This window comes from Giraffa tippelskirchi, chromosome 4 (assembly GCF_054371585.1).
Source record: "Giraffa tippelskirchi isolate mGirTip1 chromosome 4, T2T-mGirTip1v1.2.pri, whole genome shotgun sequence".
NCBI classification, from domain to species: domain Eukaryota; kingdom Metazoa; phylum Chordata; class Mammalia; order Artiodactyla; family Giraffidae; genus Giraffa; species Giraffa tippelskirchi.
The window spans coordinates 31,076,984-31,102,417 of NC_137278.1; the positions used below are offsets into that span (position 1 = coordinate 31,076,984).

The 25,434-nt window shown below is 47.6% G+C and overlaps 1 protein-coding gene across 4 annotated transcripts in view; it reads right to left on the bottom strand.

Annotated features, from left to right (window-relative positions):
- The window catches only part of ADCY3 (adenylate cyclase 3), an 87,839-nt gene extending 62,856 nt beyond the window's left edge, over nt 1–24,983 (bottom strand). For 2 of the 4 annotated variants that reach the window (XM_081592722.1, XM_081592719.1), the window contains exons 1-2: nt 24,142–24,983; nt 22,827–23,663 (exon numbers count right to left, since the gene is read on the bottom strand). In XM_081592722.1, the coding sequence (XP_081448848.1) occupies nt 22,827–23,501 (675 nt within the window). In that variant the 5' untranslated portion in view covers nt 23,502–23,663; nt 24,142–24,983. Of the gene's footprint in view, nt 1–22,826; nt 23,664–24,141 lie in introns of those variants that run through there. The other 2 variants (XM_081592720.1, XM_081592721.1) reach the window with 2 other exon arrangements.
- Between the last annotated feature and the right edge of the window lie 451 nt (nt 24,984–25,434).

The following is a 25,434-nucleotide window of genomic DNA, read 5'->3' on the forward strand; positions in this document are numbered from 1 at the left end:
TGGTTACCCCCACAGAGCCATCATCGCCTTGCGCTGAGAAGCCTTCCCTGGATAAAGGTGAGGGTGCATTCAGCTGGCAAGGTGGCTGCCGTGAATCCTGAGTGGTCCCACTCCAGGTCATCACTGCTGGTAGGGAGGGCCTCTCGTTGTCAACTGCAAAGTCTCTTACAGACGATGCCAGGTGGCTCATTGGGTCTAAGTTCCCCTCTGGACCTGGTTTTCGTCCTTTTCCCTCAAATGCTTTGTCCACTCATGAGTGCCTCCACCATCCTTGCCCTCAAAGATCAGCCACCCAGCCGGCAGGGGCTTTCTCACCCTGGGGACACATGTATCCCAGGCTCCCAGGAGAGCTCTCAAACCATCCCCTGACTTCCTGAGAAGCTTCAATTTCTTAAAATATTTCCCTTTGATTTTTGCTGAATTTTCCCACTTATCAGCCTTATGCTTTTGATCAGATCTTCTCCTCACCTGAGTGGAGGATTAAAGCCCATCACCAGCATGGCCAGTGGTCTGCCCCATTGGCACCCAAGTCCCTCCCAGCTCACACTTGGTGTCACACTTCCTGTGGCATCCTTCCTCTGGGGGCCCCCAGGACTATCTGTCCCAACCCCTCCCAAATATGTTAACACACACACACACACACACACACACACACACACACACACACACCATCTCTCTATAAGGTAAACACTCAAGGACAGTAAAACACAGCAGTTAGAAACTGGGCTTGAATTCCAACTCCACCACCACGGGTTGTAGCCTTGGGAGGTGTCACCACTGCTCTAAGCTTGCTCCCTCCTCTATGAAATGAGAATAAAAGGACTCCCACCTCAGGGTGGGTTAGGGAACTCATGAAAACGATGTGTGTAAAGCACCTGGTGCACGGGCTCAGTAGTTGTAGCACACGGGTTTAGTTGCTCCTGGGCACGTGGGATCTTAGTTCCCTGACCAGGGATTGAACTCATGTCCCCTGCATTGCAAGGCATATTCTTAACTACTGAACCACCAAGGAAGTCCCACAGATCATTCATTTTAGATCTTTTTTATTATCACTAGCATTTAGTGCTATGAATTTCCTCTTGGCACTGCTTTGTCGGCATTCCAAAAAATTGGTATGCTGTGTTTTCACATTAATTCAACACATTTTCTAATGTTACTTGTGATTTCTGTCTATCCATTTATGCATGTGTTGCTTAATTTTCCAAATATAATTTGGAATTTTCAAGATATGTTTATTTCTACTTCAATCCATTATTTTTGTCAGATAACATTACATTTTGCATGATTTTAGTAACTTTTTAATGTGTTGAATCTTGTAGTCCAGACTGTGTGTCTTCATGAACATTTCAGTGCATTTGAAAAATACTATACTCTGCAGTCACTGGGTAGAGGGTTCTATAAATGTCAACTTTGGTCTGGCTGGTTGTTAAGTTCTATTAATGCATACTTTTAATTTGTCATGTGTTCTATATTCTTTGTACTTCTAATTTCTCTGTTTCTTTTACCAATAACTGAAAGAGGTGTGTTGCAATCTTCAAATATAATTACAAATTTGTCAATCTCTTTAAGTTCTATCTTTTTTTGCTTTACATATTTTAAAGCTTTGTTATTAGGTGTATATATATATATATATATATATATATATATTTAGGATGTTAATGTCTTTTTGATGAATTGACTCATTTATCATTATGAAATGTTCCTCTTTATTCCTGATAATTTTCCTTATTCCAAAGTCTGCACTGTCTGTCACTAACATAGCCAGCCATCTTAGCTCTCTTTTGATTAGTGTTTACATGGAATAGCTTTTTCCATCCTTTTAAATCTGTGTCTTTATAATAAAAATGGGTCTCTTTATGATAGCTTATAGTTGGTTCTCACTTTGTTATCCATCCAATAATACTTGCCTATTAAATAGAGTCATTATATCACATACATTTAATATTATTTTCAGTATGGTTGAATCTAAAACTATCTTTTGTCATCTACTGCTATTATTTGTTCTTTGTTACTTTTCCCCTCTTTTCCAGCCATCTTTTGATTTTGTCTATCATTCTACTCTATCTCCATTACAGGCTTATGTGCCACACTTCTTTGTTATGTTTTTTAATAGTTGCTCTGAGATTTACAATATAGGCATACCTCAGAGATGTTATGGGTTTGGTTCCAATCACTGCAATGAAAGAGAATATTGAAATAAAGAAAGTCACACAAATTTTTCCAAACACATAAAACTTATGTTTACACTATATTGTAGTTTACGAACTGTGCAATAGCATGTCTAAAAAAACAACATGGTGTGCTAAGTCACTTCAGTCGTGTCCAACTCTTTTGAGACTCTATGGACTATATCCCACCAGGCTCCTCTGTCCATGGGATTCTCCAGGCAAGAATACTGGTGTGGGTTGCCATTTCCTACTCCAGAGGATCTTCGTGACCCAGAGATTGAACCCAGGTCTCTTTCGTCTCCTGTATTGGCAGGCAAGTTCTTTACCACTAGCACCACACCCTAATTAAAAAAAGATTTTATTGCTAAAAAAATACTAATAATCACCTGAGCCTTCAGCAAATCATAATCTTTTTGCTGGTGCTTCAAAATATTGGAAAAGTTACCAAACTGGGACACAGAGACACAAGTGAGCAAATGCTGTCAGGAAAATAGTGCCAATAGAATTGCTCTATGCAGGGTTGCCACAAACCTTCAATTTATGAAAAACACAATGTCTAAGAAGTGCAATAAAGCAAAGCACAATAAAATGAGGTATGCCTATATGCATCTTTAATTTAATGTAGTCTATTTCATGGATATTTAATTTCTAAATACATGGGTTTTTTAAGTATCTTAGATATTAATTTCTCATTTTGATATCAATTTCTCATTTAAATGCTTTCTTCTCTGCAATGATTCTGTGTTTTTTAAATCTTCTAACCTTACTGTGGCTTTCAGTGGCTAAGTCAAAGATCTTGGTAAATGTCACACTGCACTTGAAAATATTTGGGTTATTTTCAAACATCTTTTGATATTGATTTCTAACATAATTCTACAGTGATAAGAGAACAGACTCTGTATGGTATCAATATCTTTCGACCATGAAATTTTTGCACCTTGTTTTATGTCCCTGGATATGTTCCAGTTCTCCCGGTTTATAGTCTATGAGAACTTGAATCGAATTTGTATCCTGCTGTTGTGTGAAAATTGTATAAATCTTAACTATGTTGAATTAGTTCATAGTGCTTTTCAAGTCTATATATCCTTCTACTTTTCTGTCCATCCTATTGATTTTTGAGAGTTTGATATTGAAACTCCAACTAAAAATCTTAATTTACTTAGAAAACTGTAATATATAGAACTATATGTAACTTTGTTCTGCATTTTTCAAGTCTCCTATAAATGTGTTACCATACTTCCATAATTTAAATTTTTTAAAAAGAAAAAAATACAGTCTACATCAAATATTATTACTTTACATGTAGTGTAAAAAAATTATAACAGTATATTTTCATTTCTTCCCTTCTGTCCTTTGGGCTATTGTTGTCATACATCATACATCTATGTTACAAACAGTATATTGTTTGTTTTTGCTTTAAACAGTCTTTTAAAGAGATTAAAAATGAGAAAAAATAACTTCCATAGGCCTCTTTATTCTTTTTGTACAGTCCAAATTTCTATCAACTATCAATTTTCTACTGCCTGAAAAACTTTCATTAATGCTTTGTGGTATAGGTCTGCTGGTCATGAATTCTCTCAACTTTAGTTTGTCTATTAAAAAAAAAGTCTTCACCTTCATTTTTTGAAGGATATTTTTTGGGTATCGAGTTCTAGACTGATCCATTTTTCAGTTCTATTGTTTTCTGCCTTTAATAACTTCTGGCCAGACATCTACTATCATTCTTATCTTTGTTCCTCTATGTCTTTCTTTCTGGTTGTTTTTATGAGTTTCTCCTTAACTACTAGGATTAACTAACTTGATTGTGATGTGCTTTGGTATGATTCTATTTTTGCTCTTTATATTTATTTGAGTTATTTTGAGCTTCCTGGAACTGTGAATTTATAGTTTTCATTGAATTTGGAAATCTTTTCACTATTAGAAAAATACTTTTTCTGTCTTCTCTCGGTTCTTCTTCTGGGATTCTATTGCTTCCCACTGCCTACAAAATGTAGTCAAAGCAATTTCAAATAGCTTTCCAGGTCACCCATTTGAGATCTCAAACTACCTTCCAGACTCATCTGTCTCATATACCCAATTCTGCAGTCAAAGGTGTGTGTGTGTGTGTGTGTGTGTGTGTGTGTGTGTTCAACCCCAGACCACTGCCCACCAGCAACTGTCTCCGTCCCCTACCAATCCAGGGCTCAAAATATATTTCTCCCCTCAAGGCACAGTTCAGTACTGCCTCCTCTAAGAGACCCTTCCCAACTAAGGCAGAATGATGCCTTTTCTCTGTACTCTCATAGGTCGTCTGTCATAGTGACTCCCTGAGAGCTTGAGGACATACTTTCAGTCAATTTGGGATGAGTCCCACCCTCAGCCCCCAAAGAAAGAAAGGCACTGGACTCCGTGACAGGAGTTAAGAGTGACGTTATGTCAAAATGCATCTAAGCGAGACTTTCCAGAGAGAGAAGTTGAGCACACAGTATTTTAGGAAGAAGTGAGTCAGGCAGCATCTCTCCTTTTTCCAAAGGGAAAAATGAGACACACAGCGGATTAAGTCAATTATCCTGAGCCAGAGGAAATATCCTCCAAGGATCTTCACTCTCAGACCAGTCTCTCAATGTAGCCTCTCAAGAGTTGGAAAAAACTCATTCCAGCTTCCAATTTCCTTCTTATAAAGTCAGGGGAGCAGGAGTAGGCAATCATGTTCCAAGAAACCACTCAGCTCTTGGATCCAGGTCTCTGAGGAGAGAATTCTTGCCAAGGCCCCAAGAAAGCAAACAGAATTCCCCAAATTAGAAGAACTAAAGCAAAATGAATCAAGTAACCAAGAGCAGCTCACCAGCAAAAGACATGAAGCCTGAGGCCATCCCAATTTTTTACTGGAAATTCTTTCAATGGCCCAGAATTCCACATCATCCCTTTAAACACGCCCACACCAAGTGACCTGCCCTCCTTTCGTCTCCACCTCCCATTCTCATCCTTCTCCCCGCACAACCACAGGCTCAACAGTCTCCTCTCTAAACAAACTCCTCCTAATGCCCCACTGGCCCCTCACTCCCTTTTCACTCCGTTACTGCAATGTCACCTGCCTCCAACACCCACCAACCATTCCTACTCGCAGCCCTTTGAAGCTGCCATCTCCACAGTAAGTTCCTGAATCAGAGCCACACAAACTACTCATGAACTCCTTTCTGTTTCCTGTTCCCGTTGCAGGTCTGTGCCCTGTCACGTGGTGGGCCACAGTGGAGCACAGTGCTGGCCTGGGGGCCTGGAGGCCGAGGCTACAGACAGAGGCCCTGAGACTGTCTCTCTGTGGGACCTCAGGCAAGTTACTTCCCCTCTGGGCCCCAGCATCCTCTCTGGAAACACTCAGTAATAACTCAGAGGCCACCCCTCCTGGCAGAAGCAGTGTGGGCAGCAGGGGAGAGCAAACACAGGAATGAGATCCTCTTAGGCGCAAATTCCAACTCCTCCCGATTTGTAAATACCACTCAAGCAAAATGCAGTCTGCCACCTTCCAACAGGGAAACTTTGGGGTTGTATGTAGTGACAGATAAGCATATGATCATAGTAACACTTGCTCTGAATGGGGCTTTGTGGTTTACAAAGCGTGTCCACTCATCTTCTCATTACAGCCTTCACCACAACCCTAGAGGAGCTGGCGCGTCATCATTACCAGCATGGCAAACACACAAGGCAAGTACTATTCCAAGAGCTTTATTATATCACTCTGAGATTTAGTAATGAAGGCACAGAGAGGACTAAGCAACCTGACCAAGCTCTTGGAGCTGGAAGAGGCAGAACCAGACATGGAACCCTGGCATCTGGCCCCACGCCCAGCTCATGCTTACTGGGTTCGTGTCCTCTATTCTCCTCACTCACAGAGGAGAAGACCAAGCTCAGTGACGTCAAGTGGTTCTCCCGAGACCCACACCCACAGCAGGGCAGAGTGTCAACTCAACTCCTGTTCACTGACAAGACAATGATGAAACAGACAAAATCAGAAACACAAAGGATGTCAGCACTTGGTGGGTATGTGGATACTATGACTCTCCCTCAGCTCAAGGAGTGGCCGCAGGTGTGAACGAGAGGCCACCAGCATGGACCCCACGGTGGGGGCTCCTGGCTGAAGGAGAGAAGGGCTACAGATCACCAAGGACATGTGACCACCTTGAGGGGGGATACCAGCTAGTATAAAGGAATGTGTGGATATTAGCACTGAGAGGCTTGCTTCACTGATTTGCATAAACTTACATAAATAATCTCTCAATCTCAAATGTGCATATATCACATACACATGCAAATTCAAAGAAAACCCTCTGGATGTATGCACACCACACACTTGGCAATTGTTGCCTATGGGGAGGGGAGCGGCAGAGGAAAAGAGGGCTTCACTTTTATGTTTATATTTCTGCCTCAGTTGAACCTGCCTGCCAGTGCAGGAGATATAACAGACATGGGTTCAATCCTTGGGTTGGGAAGATCCCCTGGAGGAGGAAATGGCAAACCACTCCAGTATTCTTGCCTGGAGACTCCCTTGGACAGAGGGGCCTGGCAGGCTACAGTCGGTAGGGTCTCAAGTGTCAGACATGACTGAAGCAACTTAGCATGCATGCATGAAATATTAATATTTCTTACAATAAGAACAACACATGGTATAGAAGAAAAAAATTAATCGTCACCTCTATCTGTAAAAAGGGACCTAATGTTAACAGCAGGTATCCTTGAAGGATAATACTATGGATAATATTTCCCCATACTATTTAGTATTTTCCAGGCAAAAGCAGAGACATTACTTTGCCAACAAAGGTCCATCTAGTCAAAGCTATGGTTTTTCCAGTAGTCATGTATGGATGTGAGAATTGGACTATAAAGAACGCAGGGCGCCAAATTGATGCTTTTGAACTGTGATGCTGGAGAAGACTCTTGAGAGGCCCTTGGACTGCAAGGAGATCCAAAAAGTCCATCCTAAAGGAGATCAGTCCTGGGTGTTCATTGGAAGGACTGATGCTGAAGCTGAAACTCCAATCCTTTGGCCACCTGATGTGAAGAGCTGACTCATTGGAAAAGACCCTGATGCTGGGAAAGATTGAGGGCAGGAGGAGAAGGGGACAACAGAGGATGAGATGGTTGGATGGCATCACCGACTCAACGGATATGAGTTTGAGTAAACTCTGGGAGTTGGTGATGGACAGGGAGGCCTGAAGCGCTGCAGTCCATGGGGTCTCAAAGAGTTGGACACGACTGAACGACTGAACTGAACTGAGGCTTTCCCTAGTGAGCAAATTTGTTACTTTTATATTAAACAGAACCATATGAAATGAAACTGCCATATTTGCATGTTGGAAATGGTTGGATATTGGTGATTTCATGTGATTCAACTTACTCATAATTCATGCAACAACATTCAACAACGATGGAAGGATTGCTCTGTGCCAGGCCCATATTCAGACAACAATTATTTTTTTAAGAAAATAAATAAACCAAGCTCCCTTGTAGGCAGGACCTGAGGGTACTGTGTCTGTGTCCCTAGGAACCTGTGCAAACATGTGTCCAGAACCATACATGTTTGGCCGAGTGAAGAGATAAATCAGCAGACAGAGGACAACAGATGCCCATCAATAGGCACACACATGCAGTTAGACTTCCTAAGCAATCAACAACAAACACAGCATCCCTGTAGGAAAAGAAGAGGGCAGACAGAGAAGACGATGGGTCAGACTCAGGGTAACTTGATAATCATGCTGGTCTTTATTGCTCTGGCAGGGCAACAGGAACAGAGAAGCAGTGGGGAAGGGAAAGGCGTAAGGGGCATGTAGGCTGCAGAGGGACATGTCCCAGGTCAGAGGACAGCCCAGGGAGGCAAACACACCTCCAGCCCCAGTCCGCAGTTTCAGGGAACGGTCCCTGGGACCAGCTCCTCTGCTGCCCCCACTCCCTTAAATGCACATCCTGCCAGGTCAGGGACATTCTGTCAGTCTCTGGGGAGCTATCCTACCACCTAAGCAGGAGTGGGTTTCTCTAGATTAACTTCCATTTTCACGTAGACTCTAATTCTTTTATTAAGACTTGATTGGAAAAGAGCCTGATGCTGGGAAAGATTCAGGGCAGGAGGAGAAGGGGGGTGACAGAGATGAGATGGTTGGATGGCATCATTGACTCAGTGGACATGAGTTTGAGCAAACCCCAGGAGAGAGTGAAGGACAGGGAAGACTGGGGTGCTGCAGTCCATGGGGTCACAAAGAGTCAGACACGACTGAGCAACTGGACAACAACATCTAAATTTCCATGAGTGGAGACCACCCTCCCCGCCAAACCTCAAATTACAGCTGTGGTCTTTACACCTCTAGCATTTGTGTCCTGCAACAAGGCAGGATGGGCAGGGTTCTGAGAGCAGACAGGGGAAAATGTGTCTAAGACGGGAAAAGGCACCACGTCTCAGTTTGCAGCCAAAGAAAGTGCTAGGATGATGTAAGGCCCAGAAACCACGTCACCTGAGGGCTTCATGAAAAAGTGCAACGGGTTAGGCTGAAGAGGAGACTGAGAGAGAGCAAGATGGCTGAATCCAAATACCGGGAAGGCTACTGGGTAGAGAATGAGAGGCAGACGTGAGTTCCTTCCCCTGGATAAACCAGAACCAGGACCAGATGCTTAGAGGGGCAGGATGGGGCTCCAGCAGGAGGGCCAGGAACACAGGACGGTGCTAAAGTCCTCCAAACCCATGTTCTGGATTAGTCAAGTCCACCCACTCCCACAAAACCTGCCTACCTTATATGCACAGCTGGCAGGACCTCTCTAGAACTTTCCTGCACATCTGCTCCAACTTCTGGTGGTGGTGGTAGTTTAGTCGCTAAGTCGTGTCGGACTCTTGCGACCCCATGGACTGTAGCCTGCCAGGCTCCTCTGTCCATGGGATTTTCCAGGCAAGAATAATGGAGTGGGTTGCCATTTTCGTCTCCAGGGGATCTTCCCAAACCAGGACTCGAACCCAGGTCTCCTGCATTATAGGCAGATTCTTTACCGACTGAGCTATGAGGGAAGCCCATAATATAATTAAGAACCTAAACAAATAAAACATCAGTATGAACAACAGACAGTTGTTATTTCTAAGAAAAGTAAAATGAGCATTTTGGAAATTTCTGAATAAATGTGAGTAACTAACAGAAACTGCTGCTGAATTAGAAGTAGGCAAGACAACAGTAAAAATTTAGCCAAAAAAAAGTCATAAAGATCTAGGATTCGGTCCCCAGATTATTTTCAAGTGACTTTTTGAAACTAGAAATTACACAGGTCACATCTTACCTACAAAAGGTCACGAGGAAGACAAAAAATGACGTCCAGACGCAATGATCTTTCCTTTCCACAAAAGACGGGTAGCTAGATGTTTTCAGCTGAAATAAGCTATTTTAACTGCATATAAATGTTTATATTAATGTGCATTTTTTTGTGTGATTGCTGGATTCTGCTGACTTTTAAAAATCTACTTTGTTGAGTTAAAGTTTGCATACAATAAAAAGCACCCATGTAAAATGTATATTCCCTAGCCATCTAGTGATTAGGACTCTGTGCTTTCACTGCAGGGGCCCCGAGTTCCATTCCTGGTCGGGTAACTAAGATCTTGCAAGCCATGTGGCACAGTCAAATAATAATAATAAAATGTTACTTTGATGAGTGTTGACAAATTCACACAACTGTGTGACTACATCCACAGTCACCACAGGGAATGCTTCCATCACCTCCAGAATGTTCTTTTGTGCCCCATTCAACCCCTTTCTTGCCCAGTATCTAAGGCATCGTGGCTCTTACACACACAAAATGCATCAAGGTCATCTGGTGACTACCAATGCTTACCATCATCTAGCTTTTGTTTTTACTCCCTTTTTTTCACATACAGTAAAATTCTCTTTGTTCTGACACACAGCTGTATGACCACTGTCAAATAATTTAACTTTTGGCATCAACTGACCAAGCACCTGTGTCAATCTCTCCAGGTTAAAGGACTGTCACTGCATTTGGACCTGACACCAGCCATGCTCCATCTTCACTCTCTGAGTCTGGGCACCTTATTATCTCTGTAAATTGGACTGCAAGCTCCATGATCTTTTCTACCCCTAAATCCAGCAATGAGTGTTGTGAGGTGGGCATGGAAATGAACAAAATGAGGCCACCCGGGAGCAGTGGGCACCCACAGCTCCCCTATTTGCAATAAAGGAAGCAAACAAGTTTCACATTGAAATCTCAAGCATTCAACCAAAAGGAAGAACACATTTGACATTCCTCCAGTCTAAATCATTCCAGAGACTTCCTTCACTGTGTGTCTCACCTGCTGCTACTCTTAATTGATTCCTCCAAAGAGAGGGAATAAAGAAAAAAAATATTAAGTGAAAGGCTGCAGCCGTGATGCAAACAAACAGCCCTGCATCAAAAGTTCAGAATTCTTGAGACTACCCTGGTGGTCTAGGGACTATGACTCTGCACTCCCAATGCATAGGGCACAGGTTTGATCCCTGGTCAAGGAACTAGATCCCACATGCCACAATTAAAGATCCCTCATGCCACAACTAAGACCTGGCACAGCCAAACAAATATACATATATTTATTTTTTACAAAGTATAGAATTTTTTGTCCTCATAAGGAACTTCATCTGAAAAGTATGCATTTTGTTTCCTAGACAACAACAAGAAAAATGGTGGCTCAGCTAAAGTAACCATCCTACGTAGGACCCTTTACTGACATAAAAGGGCAACGTCCCAGATCTGTCTCCAGAGACGGGCCACGTAACAACTAGGGCCCCAGTTTAGGGAAGGGGGGGACTCCTCTGTTTTCCAGAGTGCTTGATGCAGCACAATGAAAGATAAACTGTAATCATGTGTAGGAGTTTAGAAAACAGAGAGCTGACGAGTGAGAAATTGTGGCACTTTTCTTGCAATCTGGGCGAGGCTGTGTCTAGCTGACAGCATCACCCATTACTGGGAAACGGGCCCCAAGGGGTAGCAGGGGGACTCCCGGCCCCAGCCTGGGAGGACGATCCACTTCAGCACCAGGCAATGCTCTTTGCTCAGATTCCTCTTCAGGAAGTGACTGATTCAGTTTCTCAGGAATTGGTAGTAAATTTGTACCAAATAACAGACAGGATGCTACCATCCTACCATCAGCAGGTTGGTGACTTAGCCTTGGGCTTATTGGTCAGTCTCTTAAGAATGTGGCCCATGGGGATCAATTTCCCAGTGCCCAGCCTCCTTGGGTGGAAAACCCAGCCTTGCAGGGGCTTCAGGGGCAGCCCTGAGCCCAACCCTGGCCTGGGCAGGCAGCTCCCAGGCTTACACTGCCAGCTCTGATTCAGCTAGCCCCATTTCATGGGAACCAGTCCTCAAATGACATGGGAACAACCCACGACCACGGAATCTTGCGAGGGTTCAAATCCAGTCTGCATACACTAGGATTTCGAATGGGGGTAAAGCGTGGTATGGGATTTCTTCCGAAACATGTCATTTTCTTTTCTGTTTACAACAAAGAAAGGGCTCTTGAAGAGAGGAACGGGAAAAGGTCTCATCATTATTCAAAGCAATCTTCTTAGGAACCACCAAGAGGAATTCTGCTGGAAGAAATGGCTGAAAATGTAATCAGAGGAAGGAAGATACATCAGACACAAAACAGCCAGGAGGGGAAAGGAGAGAGGCAATGGGCCTGCTGGTATTACAAATACATAATAATAATAAGTAAATGAAAATGAGATGATAAATAAATAAAATTAATAAAGTAAGAGTAACCAAATGTCCTACAGAAAAGGAACAGTTGAGTTAATTATGGTACATTTAGGTGACATCATATTATGCAGCCATTAAAAATGATGATTGTGAACACTAACTTAAAACAGAAAAAAGTCTGTGCTATAAAGCTGACTAAGTAGAAAGTAATGCGTACAGCTTTGTAAAAATTTCTAGAAAGGAAAGACTAGAAAGAGACACACACAAAATTGGTTATTATAGGATTATAATAAATTTCTCTTATTTCCAAAGTTTCTGCAATATTAGATGGCATTTTATAATTAAAAACATTCCTTAAAATAATCCTATCACAAAGAGGGGGAAAGAGCCAGTTGGTTACACAGAAGAGTGATGAGGAAAAGGATGATGAATAAACCTGGTCTGATTCATTCATAGATCAAAGATCAGAGATGGTCTGTCTAGGTTAGGTGCAATAAAGAAATAAACAGCTAGCATTCTCAAGGTGCTTTACAATTTATAAAGTGCCCTTACAGATCTACTGTGTGGATCACAATAAACTGTGGACAATTCTGAAAGAGATGGGAATACCAGACCATCTGACCTGTCTCTTGAGAAACCTGTATGCAGGTCAGGAAGCAACAGTTAGAACTGGACATGGAACAACAGACTGGTACCAAATAGGAAAAGGAGTATGTCAAGGCTGTATATTGTCACCCTGCTTATTTAACTTACATGCAGAGTACATCATGAGAAATGCTGGGCTGGAAGAAACACAAGCTGAAATCAAGATTGCCGGGAGAAATATCAATAACCTCAGATATGCAGATGACACCACCCTTATGGCAGAAAGTGAAGAAGAACTAAAGAGCCTCTTGATGAAAGTGAAAGAGGAGAGTGAAAAAGTTGGCTTAAAGCTCAACGTTCAGAAAACTGAGATCATGGCATCTGGTCCCATCACTTCATGAGAAATAGATGGGGACACAGTGGAAACAGTGTCAGACTTTATTTTTTGGGGCTCCAAAATCACTGCAGATGGTGATTGCAGCCATGAAATTAAAAGACACTCCTTGGAAGGAAGGTTATGGCCAACCTAGATAGCATATTTAAAAGCAGAGACATTACTTTGCCAACAAAAGTCCGTCTAGTCAAGGCTATGGTTTTTCCAGTGGTCATGTATGGATGTGAGAGTTGGACGGTGAAGAAAGCTGAGCGCCGCAGAATTGATGCTTTTGAACTGTGGTGTTGGAGAAGACTCTTGAGCGTCCCTTGGACTGCAAGGAGATCCAATCAATCCATCCTAAAAGAGATCAATCCTGGGTGTTCACTGGAAGGACTGATGTTGAAGCTGAAACTCCAATACTCTGGCCACCTCATGCGAAGGGTTGACTCATTGGAAAAGACCCTAATGCTGGGTAGGATTGGGGGCAGGAGGAGAAGGGGACGACAGAGGATGAGAGGTTGGATGGCATCACCAACTCGATGGACATGGGTTTGGGTGGACTCCGGGAGTTGGTGATGGACAGGGAGGTCTGGCGTGCTGCAATTCATGGGGTCGCAAAGAGTCGGACACAACTGAGCGACTGAACTGAACTGACAGAGCTATCCTCCCTCCCCCACAAGGTGACAAACACTCCTGTGAGCAGTCCCCCACCTGACACCCCAGCCATGGGGTGTACTTCACCATGGCTTGTCTTAAGCTTCCCCAATGCAAAAGAACAAATGGTGCAAACACCAATAGCCAGGGGCTGCCTCCTGCTCCCAAAAGGTCCATCTACTCATCACCGGCCACCTGGGAAAAGCATGTCCCACACAGGAAGCAGAGATTGGTTTGGGCATGGATGTTCCATGTGGGGAACTATCTCCCAACAAGGCTGTTTCCTAGTGTTAGGTCCTAAGCCCTCTTCCTTTATGATTCTACACATTGTCCTTAGGCAACCCCTCATCCTCCCTATGGTTTTGGGTGCCACTTAAAGGCTGATGATCCCCACATCTAGAACCCATGACCTCTCTTCTAAGCTCCAGATCTTAAGCCCAGGGCCTGGTATACAGAAGGTGTTCAATAATGATCCACTGAATAATCTGATAGTTCCACCTGAATATCCCACGGGCACCTGAGCCTGAACTCATCTTCTCCATCCTCTGATTCCATCTTGGTGAGTGGCCTTCATGGCATCATGCCCGGACAACTTCAGTTCAGTTCAGCTGCTCAGTCATGTCTGACTCTTTGCGATCCCATGAACCACAGCACGCCAGGCCACCCTGTCCATCACCAATTCCTGAGTCCACTCAAACACATGTCCATTGAGTCAGTGATGCCATCCAACCATCTCATCCTCTGTCGTCCCCTTCTCCTCCTGCCCTCAATCTTTCCCAGCATCAGGGTCTTTTCAAATGAGTCAGCTCTTCGCATCAGATGGCCAAAGTATTGTAGTTTCAGCTTCAGCATCAGTCCCTCCAATGAATATTCAGGACTGATTTACTTTAGGATGGACTGATTATTGGATCTCCTTGCAGTCCAAGGGACTCTCAAGAGTCTTCTCCAACACCACAGTTCAAAAGCATCAATTCTTCGGCGCTCAGCTTTCTTTATAGTTCAACTCTCACATGCATACATGACCACTGGAAAAACCATAGCCTTGACTAGATGGACCTTTGTTGACAAAGTAATGTCTCTGCTTTTCAATATGTTGTCTAGGTTGGTCATAACTTTCCTTCCAAGGAGTAAGTGTCTTTTAATTTCATGGCTGCAGTCACCATCTGCAGTGATTTTGGAGCCCAGAAAAATAAAGTCTGACACTGTTTGCCCATCTATTTGCCATGAAGGGATGGGACCGGATGCCATGATCTTAGTTTTCTGAATGTTGAGCTTTAAGCCAACTTTTTCACTCTCCTCTTTCACTTTCATCAAGAGGCTCTTTAATTCTTCTTCACTTTCTGCCATAAGGGTGGTGTCATCTGCATATCTGAGGTTATTGATATTTCTCCCGGCAATCTTGATTCCAGCTTGTGCTTCCTCCAGCCCAGCATTTCTCATGATGTACTCTGCATAGAAGTTAAATAAGCAGGGTGACAATATACAGCCTTGATGTACTCCTTTTCCTATTTGGAACCAGTCTGTTGTTCCATGTCCAGTTCTAACTGTTGCTTCCTGACCTGCATACAGGTTTCTCAAGAGGCAGGTCAGGTGGTCTGGTATTCCCCTTTCTTTCAGAATTTTCCACAGTTTATTGTGATCCACACAGTCAAAGGCTTTGGCATAGTCAATAAAGCAGAAATAGATGTTTTTCTGACTACTTCATTAGCCTCCTAAACAGTTTCAACCTTACTCAAGTCCACCAGAATGATTCTATTAAATACAAATCAGATCCTATCTGTCCCCTGCTTAAACTCCTTCAATGAAGCCTCATCATTAGAGGAATAAAGCCCAAATTCTTTAGCCCTTCCACTGCTTAGCTTCTCTATACCTTGTATCTCTAGCTCCTGCCACTCACTCCTGCTCCTGTTACACAGTATTCTCACCAGTCCAAAGCAAGTTAGAATCTCCTATGACTCTGATCAGAAAGCCCTGTTCCCGCTAATCTACCTGGTAAACTCCTACTTATCCTTCAAAACCCAGCTCAACAGTGAGCTCTTAGGAAGCCTTCCTCTGTTTCTTGAGGCAGGGTCTCTTTCACTAACAGGCTTATACCACAACCTGGGAGCTCCCTGATGGCAAGGGACGACTTTCACTCATTCTCTGTATACTCCTGCCTAGAATGATGCTTGGTAAGTGACACAGGAAATACAGTTTCTCTTTAGACTAGAGGAACTAGCAGGAAGGTGGGATGGGATGGTGAGAGCTCCAACTCTGCTCAGTCATTCTTCTGCATGATCTTATGCAAATCATTTTTGCCCAAGGCCAAGATTAGAACTAGGCCAACAGAATATCCATGACTCATTTTCTGGGCCCCTAAAACCCTTTTCTATTGCTGCTTTTTCCCTAGACAAGAAAAAAACTTTATTAACAAGTGGTAAAGAAGTACAGACTAGCTCTCTTCAAGAGTTATATAAGTCTTGCTTTAAAAATGTCATTTTCAAATCACTTAAATTAACATCAGAACGTTTCCCTAGCCTCGATCTAACCAAATATTTACCAAACTCGCAGAGCTGATGAGGAAGGAAATAAAGATAAAAGCAAAGCAGGAATGTATTTATTCAACACACATGTATAGAGGGAGAGTCAGGACCAAGGCACTGCAAGGGGCTGTACTAGTGGTCTTACTCTCCTTGGGGCAAATGATAATCTGCTAAGAAAGACAAATTGGACATGTTTCTGACGGATGTACACAAGCAAATTCCCACCTCCTGAGAAAGGAATACAAACATCAGACCGGGCTGCCCATCTAGCTGATACGTGGAGAGATAGGGCCGGGATTGGTGCTGGGGTCGTTATCGGAGGCAGTGTGCCCCTCTCCACTCCGGACAGTGCCCTGGACAGAGCGAGTATGCGTGTTTGGAAAAGAGAACAAATTCTTCTTCAGAACATAAGGCAAATCCCAGGCAGAGGAACCACAAGCGATCATCTTTTCACATGCAAGGTAGTTTCTGACTTTGAGAATCTTAGAAATGATGTGTTGGGTCTCATAGAGAATCAATACCTTCAAAAAGTTATACACAGTATCTGCAGAAGACTGGTTCCAGGGACTGTCCCAGATAACAAGGGCATATATTAACATAAAGTGGCGCAGTACAACGAAGACAGTCTGCTCTCCATGTATGTAAGTTTCACATCCATGGATACAGAGAAACGACTATACAGCCGACCACATTTCTAACTTCTGAAGCATCCTAAGGTACCCCACCTAGACTCATGGCTCTCTTCATCTCTTTCCCCCAACATCCCTCATGCAACCCCTGGTTTAGTAAAAAGCCTCAGAAGACGGCAGCCCTCCATCCCTTCCTTCCTAGTATATACATATCACTCTCACATCAAGGGATAGAATCAATTTCCCCTTATCCTGCACCTGGGTTATCCCTTGTGACTTGCTTTGACCAATAGTCATGGGTCTAGCCTTTAACATCTCTGATAACTACCACCATGCTGTGAAGAAGTCCAAGCTAACCACTTGGAAGGGTCACTTAGAGAAGCTCCAAGGCTCCAGGCATGTGTGTAAGACCTTCTTAGGGTTTGCCAGCATAGTGTCGTTTGAATGCTGGTGCTGAAAGAAACGGTCCAGGCAGCCAAGTGAATGGCCTTGGCCAGTGCATGGGAAGCAGGGCAGCACCCAGCTGAGCACAGAGAATCATGAGATTAAATAAACTGTTACTGTTTTAAGGCATTAAGTTTGAGGTTATGTTATATAACCATGGATAACTGAAACAGAGTAAATGAAGGGACGGTGGTGGTGGCTGGTCACTAAGTCGTGTCTGACTCTTATGACCTCATGGACTGTAGCCTGCCAGGCTCCTCTGTCCATGGGATTCTCCAGGCAAGAATATTGGAATGGGTTGCCATTTCCTTCTCCAGGGGATCTTCCCAACCCAGGAATCGAACCCAGGTCTCCTGCGTTGCAGGCAGATTCTTTACCGACACATGTAGTAAGGCCACTGAGAAACAGGCAACCCCACATTAGTGAACTTCCTAGAGAGCCAAAATGTAATCCTTATTCATCCAAACTTGTTCTTATCTATTTCTGATAAAAAATGTTTTTAGAATGTAGCATTAGACCCCACTTTACACTAAATGCAACCTAATGTTTTTTTGAAGTGGGGGTCATGATTATAGACATGGGTTACTATAAGGTCCTGTAATGGAACAATGCCTCCAGCCAGGAAGGTGTATACAGACTATCAGCTGCACCGCCCAGACAGCTCGGCCCCTCCATAAGCAGCAATATGTCTGCCCCTAGAAACACCTCCTCATCCCCCACGTTGCTCCTTCTGATACTTGTGGGTGAAGAAACTGAGGGCCCAATCCTGTTGGAACTGTATCTCAACAGACTCTCAGGGAAGATCTGAGGGGTTCTTTTATGATGGCAGAAGAGAAGGAACTCTGGAATTCCACTGGCCATGTTCATATCCTGCTCCTCCACTTGCTATGTAGCCCTGGATGAGCCATTTTACTCACATATTTCAGTGTCCTCATCTGGACGATCTGCCTCTTGCTGGAAGATGTTCAACTGAAACACGGCAAGAGCTCAGTAAACGTGAGTACCCTGTCCATCCCCAGGTTCACGGGGTCTGCACCCGGGGGTTATCTTTGAGTTCAAAATCTGTGTGTCGGTCAGGATGGTACCCACGGAAGTAGATCACAACGAGTGCATGTGTTCATGAGGGCACAGCTCAGAGATGGGGTGACCAAATGTTTATTCAGGTGGCTCAGTGGTAAAGAACCCACCAGCCAATGCAGGAGATGCAGGAGACTCAGGTTGGATCCCGTGGAGGAGGAAATGGCAACCCACTTCAGTATTCTTGCCTGGGAAATCCCATGGACAGAGGAGCCTGGTAGGGTACAGTCCATGGGGTTGCAAAGAGTTGGACATGACTGAGCGACTTCACTTTGTTTCTTTAAGGATAGGAAAAGGTCCCAGAAAAATGCAGCCAGGGGAAGGGACTGAGAGGGAACTTTCTGCAAAGCTGTTTACATGTTCAATAACTGACTATTCTTTCCCCCAGGCAGTTGGATTCAGTGGCCTCCCAGTCCCCTCCTATGTGTTTCCTTATTATTCCAGTTCCTACATGATGCCTGTCTACACACTTGTGGAGGATGAGCCATCTGTCCCACTGTGGGATGGGGGCAGAGCCCAGGGCCAACGGGACAAGAGCTGGATTGCTGTTACCCACTCCCAGTCTGTCTGTCTGTCATTCACACATACCTGTCTATCTCACACACACACACACACACACACACACACACACCCCTACCTCGAAGGCTGCAAGACACACACACACACACACACACACACCCCTACCTCGAAGGCTGCAAGACACACACACACACACCCCTACCTCGAAGGCTGCAAGACACACACACACACACACACACCCCTACCTCGAAGGCTGCAAGACACACACACACACACACACACACACACCCCTACCTCGAAGGCTGCAAGACACACACACACACACACACACACCCCTACCTCGAAGGCTGCAAGACACACACACACACACACACACACACACACACACACACACACACACACACACACACACACACACACACACACACACACACACACACACACACACACACACACACACACACACACACACACACACACACACACACACACACACACACACACACACCCCTACCTCGAAGGCTGCAAGCCCCAGGCTATACCTCCCCACCTCCCCATCCAGCTCCTGTTCCCCACACTCACTTCTCACGAATTCCCGGCCACGCCTCCACCAGGAACATTCTGTCACAGGCTTCTCCCCTCTTTACATCCAATTCCCAGGGGGAAACAGAGGGGTGCTCCTTGTGATATTTTAGGGCCTCCCACCTGTTGGCCCTGTTCTTCAACGCTGCTTATAGCAAAGGCATCGGGGGACAGCCAAGGACACAGGAAAGAGGTCATAGAGAAAAAGAGGCTTTCAGGGACGCCCCCTGCTCCTCACCCATCATCCCCCCCCACACCAGTGATCCCTCCCTAGTTACCAGTCCTCCTCCCTTCTCTCATTCTCCTAAGCCTCACTTTTCTCATCTGTAAAATGGAGCCAGTAACACCCAAGATCAGTTGAGATGATGTGTGTGAACCTGAGTTCCAGCCTATACACAGGACATCTGCAGCATGAGCTCCCTCCAGCCTCCCAGAGCCAAATGCACATTCACCAGGTAGATGATCTGCTGTGTAATTTGTAGGTGTGAAAGGAATCACACATCCATGGCTCCATCATGCTCTAATTTGTGAATAAAGGTCTTAACAGGCTATTAATTCCATGAGAGAGTTTTGCTCCTGAATAGCCTCTTTGCTAGGAAATAAAGCTGTAAAATATTTCTCAGGGGTTCCTCGCCCCTAATTTGCCAGACTCATTTTTTAAGGACCCTTTCAGAAGCTAACAGATGTCTGCGGCCACATGTGAGGGCCTTGGGAGCAGCCACTGGCCACAGGAATGTTCCCCATCTTGGCTGCATCTTCTTCCCGCCCCATCTTCCCCTTCGTTCTCACCCATCAGCAGCTGCCTGGCCCTGCCCCTGACCCCCTCCCTGCTTCATCAGCTCACCGATGCTGCAGTAAAAGGCAAGGTGGGCCAGGACCCAGGCAAGGGGAGGGATGTGGGGAAAGCCAGTTTGCTTCTCCCTCCCCCAGCCCCACACCGTGCTCTCCTCCACCACAGCCTCTGACATTATCTGACTCCTTTCAGTCCCAGACCTGCAGGCTGCAAGGCCCATACTTGTTGCTCAGTCAAAGCCACTCACCCACTGATAAATGAAGCCCCAGCGACACCCCATCCCGCAGCCCCTGACTCCATCTGCTCTTCCTGCTGGAACCCCAACCAGCCTGCCTCCATGAGAAGAGCCAGGCAGGGTAGGCTGGGTGGCTTGCCTCTGATACTTCAGGCTACCCCAAAGCCCCCATGTCCTTCTATCTCCCCCCACCCCAGACTCAAGTATGGGTTTGTGGGGATGAAGGGCCAGAGGAAGCACACTCAGGCATTGGGGATGTTCCTTTGGCGCTGCTGGCACTCACAAAGCCCCAGAAATCCAGTGTCTACTTCTAACTGTGAAACTGGGTTCACCGCCCCCCCCAACCAGGAGGGAGTCCCTGGCTGGAGCCAACAGGTGATGGCAGAAGACAAAGCAAAAGGAGTCTGTGGGCAGGAGAAAGCGATGCAAGGAAGTGCCCGGTGTTACTCTGACTTTCGGGGGGTTCTCACGTCGCTGTCCTCCAGCCCTGCCCCCTTCTATGCCGCTCAGGGCTCCATCGTGCTCCTAGAAACTGAATGCAGGGCCCCTATGACTTAAGACTTTGGTGGGTGGGCCTGGGAACGCAGGCACCTTTTCAAAAAGTCATATTAGTCCCAAACAAGTGACTCAGAAACTTCTGGAACACAGCCCACTGAAGGCTGGGGCCTCCTGCATTCTCAGGCTCCCAAAGACTCTGGGAGCCCCCTCTCTCTCCCCTTCTAGTCCTAAAGCTGCATCCAAGGCACTGCTTCCATGTCAAGGTCATGTTCTCCTGGGATGCTAACAACTGCTATTCTTGATTTACTTATTTTTCTTTTTTTTTCTCCTGTTTCCTAATCTTTTGGAGTTTCTGTTTCTTAGCAGCTCCCCAAAGACATCAGCAATCAAGCATTCACGCTCTGGGCTCCAATGTGGAGAATGTCTGATTTGCCTCCTTCATGGGCAGTGAAGCATACTGGAAATTCATGGGGTCCAGGGACCCCGGCAAAGAGGAAAGAGCTAGAAGTGACTGTTTAGAAAAAGGAAAGGGTTCCAAGTTTGATCCCAGGCCCCAAGGGCTGCTATGCCCACCGATCTGCCCACAAGCTGTGCTTTTCATTGATTCCCAAAAGGAATGCCTCTCACCATTCTTGCCCAGATAGCTTCCAGCAGGGCCCTCAGCTGGCAGGGGCACAACTTGAAGTTCGCCAACTCGGACGTCATTAGGGGTATGGCAGGCTGTCACCCTTTTATGAACAGGGCCTTGGGAGGAAAAGGGACCTTCCAGTGTGCCTGCATGAATCCATGTACGCCAGCCCAGGGCTGGGCCCCTGCAGAATCAAGGCACAAAGCTTCTGTGAGATGACACTGCATGAGCCAGAATGGGAAAACAGGAAGAATCTTAGTCCAAGAACCGGGGGGAAAGTTAAAACAGAGGAAAAAAACCTGTGTTTTCCTCTAACCAAGTGGGAGGCAATGAGGCAGCCCCACAGGGTGCTTGCATTGAACACTAGCACTGCTGCGCCCCTGGAGACTCAGCCCCCCATCCCAGGAGACTCTGGCTGAGATGGGGGCAGTGGTGTGACGTAGAAGGAAGAGTCCTGAAATGGGAATCTGGACACGGACATTCCAGCTACCCACTGCCATACCTAGCTGTGTGGACTGAGAGAGGTCACTCTCCATCTCTGGGCTCATACACAAAATGAGGAAAAGGTAGTGAGTAGGATACACAGCTATGGAATTCATAGACTCTCAGCCCTATGGAACCCCCATCGCCCCATAGGTGACCCAGATCAGAAGGCCAGGCATCACATCTCCGCAGCCCCTCAGCACCTACCCAGGGTCTTGGCACCCAGTGGGGAGCACAGACTATCTATTAAGTTGAAGCCAAACTTCCGCCCCTTCCAGCAGAAGGCGTCCTCCAGAACCAGCAGACCCTCCCTCACTGTGGCTGGCTACCCTGTCCCCGTTTGCATCCCCACACCACAGCTCCCGGGGCGGGGGGGGGGGGGGGGGACCACCACGCCCTCTATTATCTGAGGGCTCAAGCACCCTGAGCTCTCAGCAGCAGAAATGGGATCTATGACAACCACACAGTCCTTCACATCTCGTTCTTTGAGGTCACCCACAACCTTTCATCTTGATAACAACCGCTTTAGGTAGGCAAACACTGTCCCCACTGGGCAGAGGCACACTGAGTCCACACAGTCAGCCTCTTGCTGAAGCCACTCAATGCCAAGTTAAGAGGCCAGAAGCTGGGGGAGCCCTCTTTCCCTATGAGAGTCCTTCCCGGGAGGGGTCAATGACAAAGACAAGGCTGCCTCGCTTGAGATCAGGCCCAGGCCCTTTCGGCCACCCACTCAGGCTGGGCGTGGACTGACAGAGTGGCCAACGTCCGGAAATCCTCTCATCCCTCAAGCCAACCACAGACCAGCGCTACTGCGAAGCCAGGGGTTGAGAGAGAGGTGGTCCTTCCAGCCCCAGACCACTCCCCGTATGAAACAGGTACCACCTCAGCTGAGAGCCGCTGGGGAGGGAAGTCACTGACCGGGTCAAAAGGTCGGACTCACCTCCCTCAGCAACTGCATTCCCTTCAGCCCATCCTGCTGCTGCTGGGCTACGGTGACCCCCAAGACGAGTGTGTGCACGATGCAGGAGACCACGGAGATGACAACAATGGGACTGAGGCTGAGCGGCAGCGTGATGAAGAAGGAGAAGACGAAGAAGGCCTGCCAGCCTACCGTGTCGCTGGCCGCGTGGGCACGGGAGAAGTTCAGGCCCAGGTAGGAGAAGACCTGGGCTGATATCAGCAGCCACAGCAGGTAGGGCACCACTCTCCGGGTGACCCGGTTGGGGAGCAGCCCCTTTTTGCAGAGCATGAAAAGGATGATGTCCAACACCAGCCCGATCCCGGCCACAGCGAGGGGGGCCAGCTTGTCGCCAGAGAAGACCACAGCGCACATGACCACCACGTAGCAGTCGAAGAGGGCCGCAAAGACCACTAGCACCAGCAGGGTCTCATGGCGTTGCCTCTTGAAGTAGGTCTGGTATAGGTTCTCCAAGGACTCTGGTACGAAGGTCAGCCGCATGAAGCGAGGCAAGCAGAGGCACGACCCCGAGTTCCGGACAGAGATTTCATGGGTCCGTCCCACCCCGCGGTCAGGGTCCGAAGGCAGGCTGACAGAGTACTCGGCAGAGTACTCGGCTGAGTACTCGGGCTCGGAGAAGCCCTGGGTCCTCGGCATCCTGGCTGGTATCTGTTTCTACTGGCTCCGGAGTAGCCAGCCGCAGAGCAGAGGAAGCGTTCTGGCACGGGCCACCTACCGGGGCTCTCAGAGACCCGGGGCCACTTCGGGCAGGAACGCAGAGCGGGATTCCAGGGCCCAGGCAGCGCTGACCATCTGGAACTTAAAAGGACATCACTGAGTAGAAGCCCCCCTTCCTTCCTACCCGAGCTTTCTCCATGACCTGCCCCAGCCCTCCAGGAAGAATCCTTGCTGCCAGAGCCCAAAACCGAGGCCTTTCTCCCACCACCCCAACGCTCACGGCCACCACCCGATCCACACACATACTTAGTCTTGTCCACCCAAACACTCTGCTTCCTGTCTCCGGCTGTGGACGGGCCTGGCTACCTCTCCACCCATCCCTGGTCTCTCTCCGTGTCATTTCAGTCTCTCTCACCCCCTTGATCTCATCTAAGTCGCCTCCAGGCCCAAGTCTTAGAATGTGAGGATAAAACATGCTCCAAGAAACCAGAGCCAGCCTGGGGGGTTCCTGAATCTTCCTCTGTTTACTTCCCTTCCCAGCCAGCCCTTTGGCCCCTGGGGCTCCCCATCTCCGGGCACTGTCTGACCTCCGGAAGGCAGGCTCTGCCCCTGCGCTTACCTGTGCGGGAACTCGAGAGCCGCGTGGCCCGGGCCAGTCCCCTCGCGGGCTGCGAGGCCGGGTCACGCGTGCAGCTGTCCCCCGGCCGGGGCGCGACCCTCCCGCCGTCAGGCCGGGAAAGGCGCAGGGCTGCCCTTCAGCATCCACAGGCGCCCGGGCGCTGGAGAAAAGAGGAGGAGGCGGCGGCGGCTGGAAAATTCGGGGGCGCCCGCCTCTTGGGCTGCGACTCGCGGGGCCGGCGCCCTCCCTCTGGCCCCGCAGTGGTCGCGGTGGCGGCGGCGGCAGCGCGGCTAGGGGCGCACCCGGGGCCTTTGGCGGCGGGAGCGCGGGCCGAGGCCGGGGAAGCCCGCCAGCATCCTCTGCCCCGCCTGCGCGCCGAGCGGAGCCTGCCGAGCCCGGGCGCGCAGCACAGTGAGTCCCCGAGCGGCGCTGGTGGCTCCGGGGCCACGCGCCCTCCAGGCCCCGGGAGGCGGGCGGCGCCCCTCCCTCCCCGCAGTCACCGCCCTCTCGGCGAGCGGGTCCGGAGCTGGGGCTGGGGTGGGGGGGTAAGGGAGGTGCCGGGGGCGAGGAGTTCCGCTCTGGACCCTGACCCGGTGCGGGGGCAGGAGGAGGAGCGCGAGGAGGAGCGCGGGGGCGAGTTGCAGGGGCCCCCGCGGCCCCACGCGGCGATCGCTGCGTGGAAGCTCGGGGTGGGCGGCGGCAGGAAGGATGGGCTAGTCAGGGCCTTCCCCCTGCAGGCCTGGTCTCGGAAAGTAAAAGCCCGGGACGTGCCCTCCCGCAGGTGAGGCACGCTCGGGGCATCCCGGGCGCCCCCTCCTCTGCCGCGGCTTCCTTCCGGGCTCGGAGAGGCGGGGGCTGAGGTTTTGGGACAACTCCCCTGCCCGGCGCGCCGGGCCTGTGTCCCCGCCCACCCTGGCAGCCCAAACGCCGGCCTGAGCTTGCCGCAGGAGGGCCCGCAGCTGAGCCCGATTCTTGAAGGAAGAGGGTAGGAGTGGCCTAGGAGGCACGTGGAATTGGGAGAGACCCTGCTTCAAAAACGATCTCTTGTGCACATTCCACCTGTTTGAAGCGTTTTTTGAATGTAGGAACGCTGTTAAGAACGCAGACGCTCCTTTAAATGATTGTCTCTGTCAGTCTCTTACACCATAGTATGAATTACTTCCCTCGGATTTGACAAAACGTCTTGTCAAGATCAACCACAGGCTTTAGGAATTTAGATAAAGAAAGAGAAGGGAGATAAGTTGCTTTGAAACACAAGTAACTATGTGGGGGTGGGGGTGGGGAGGGAGTTGT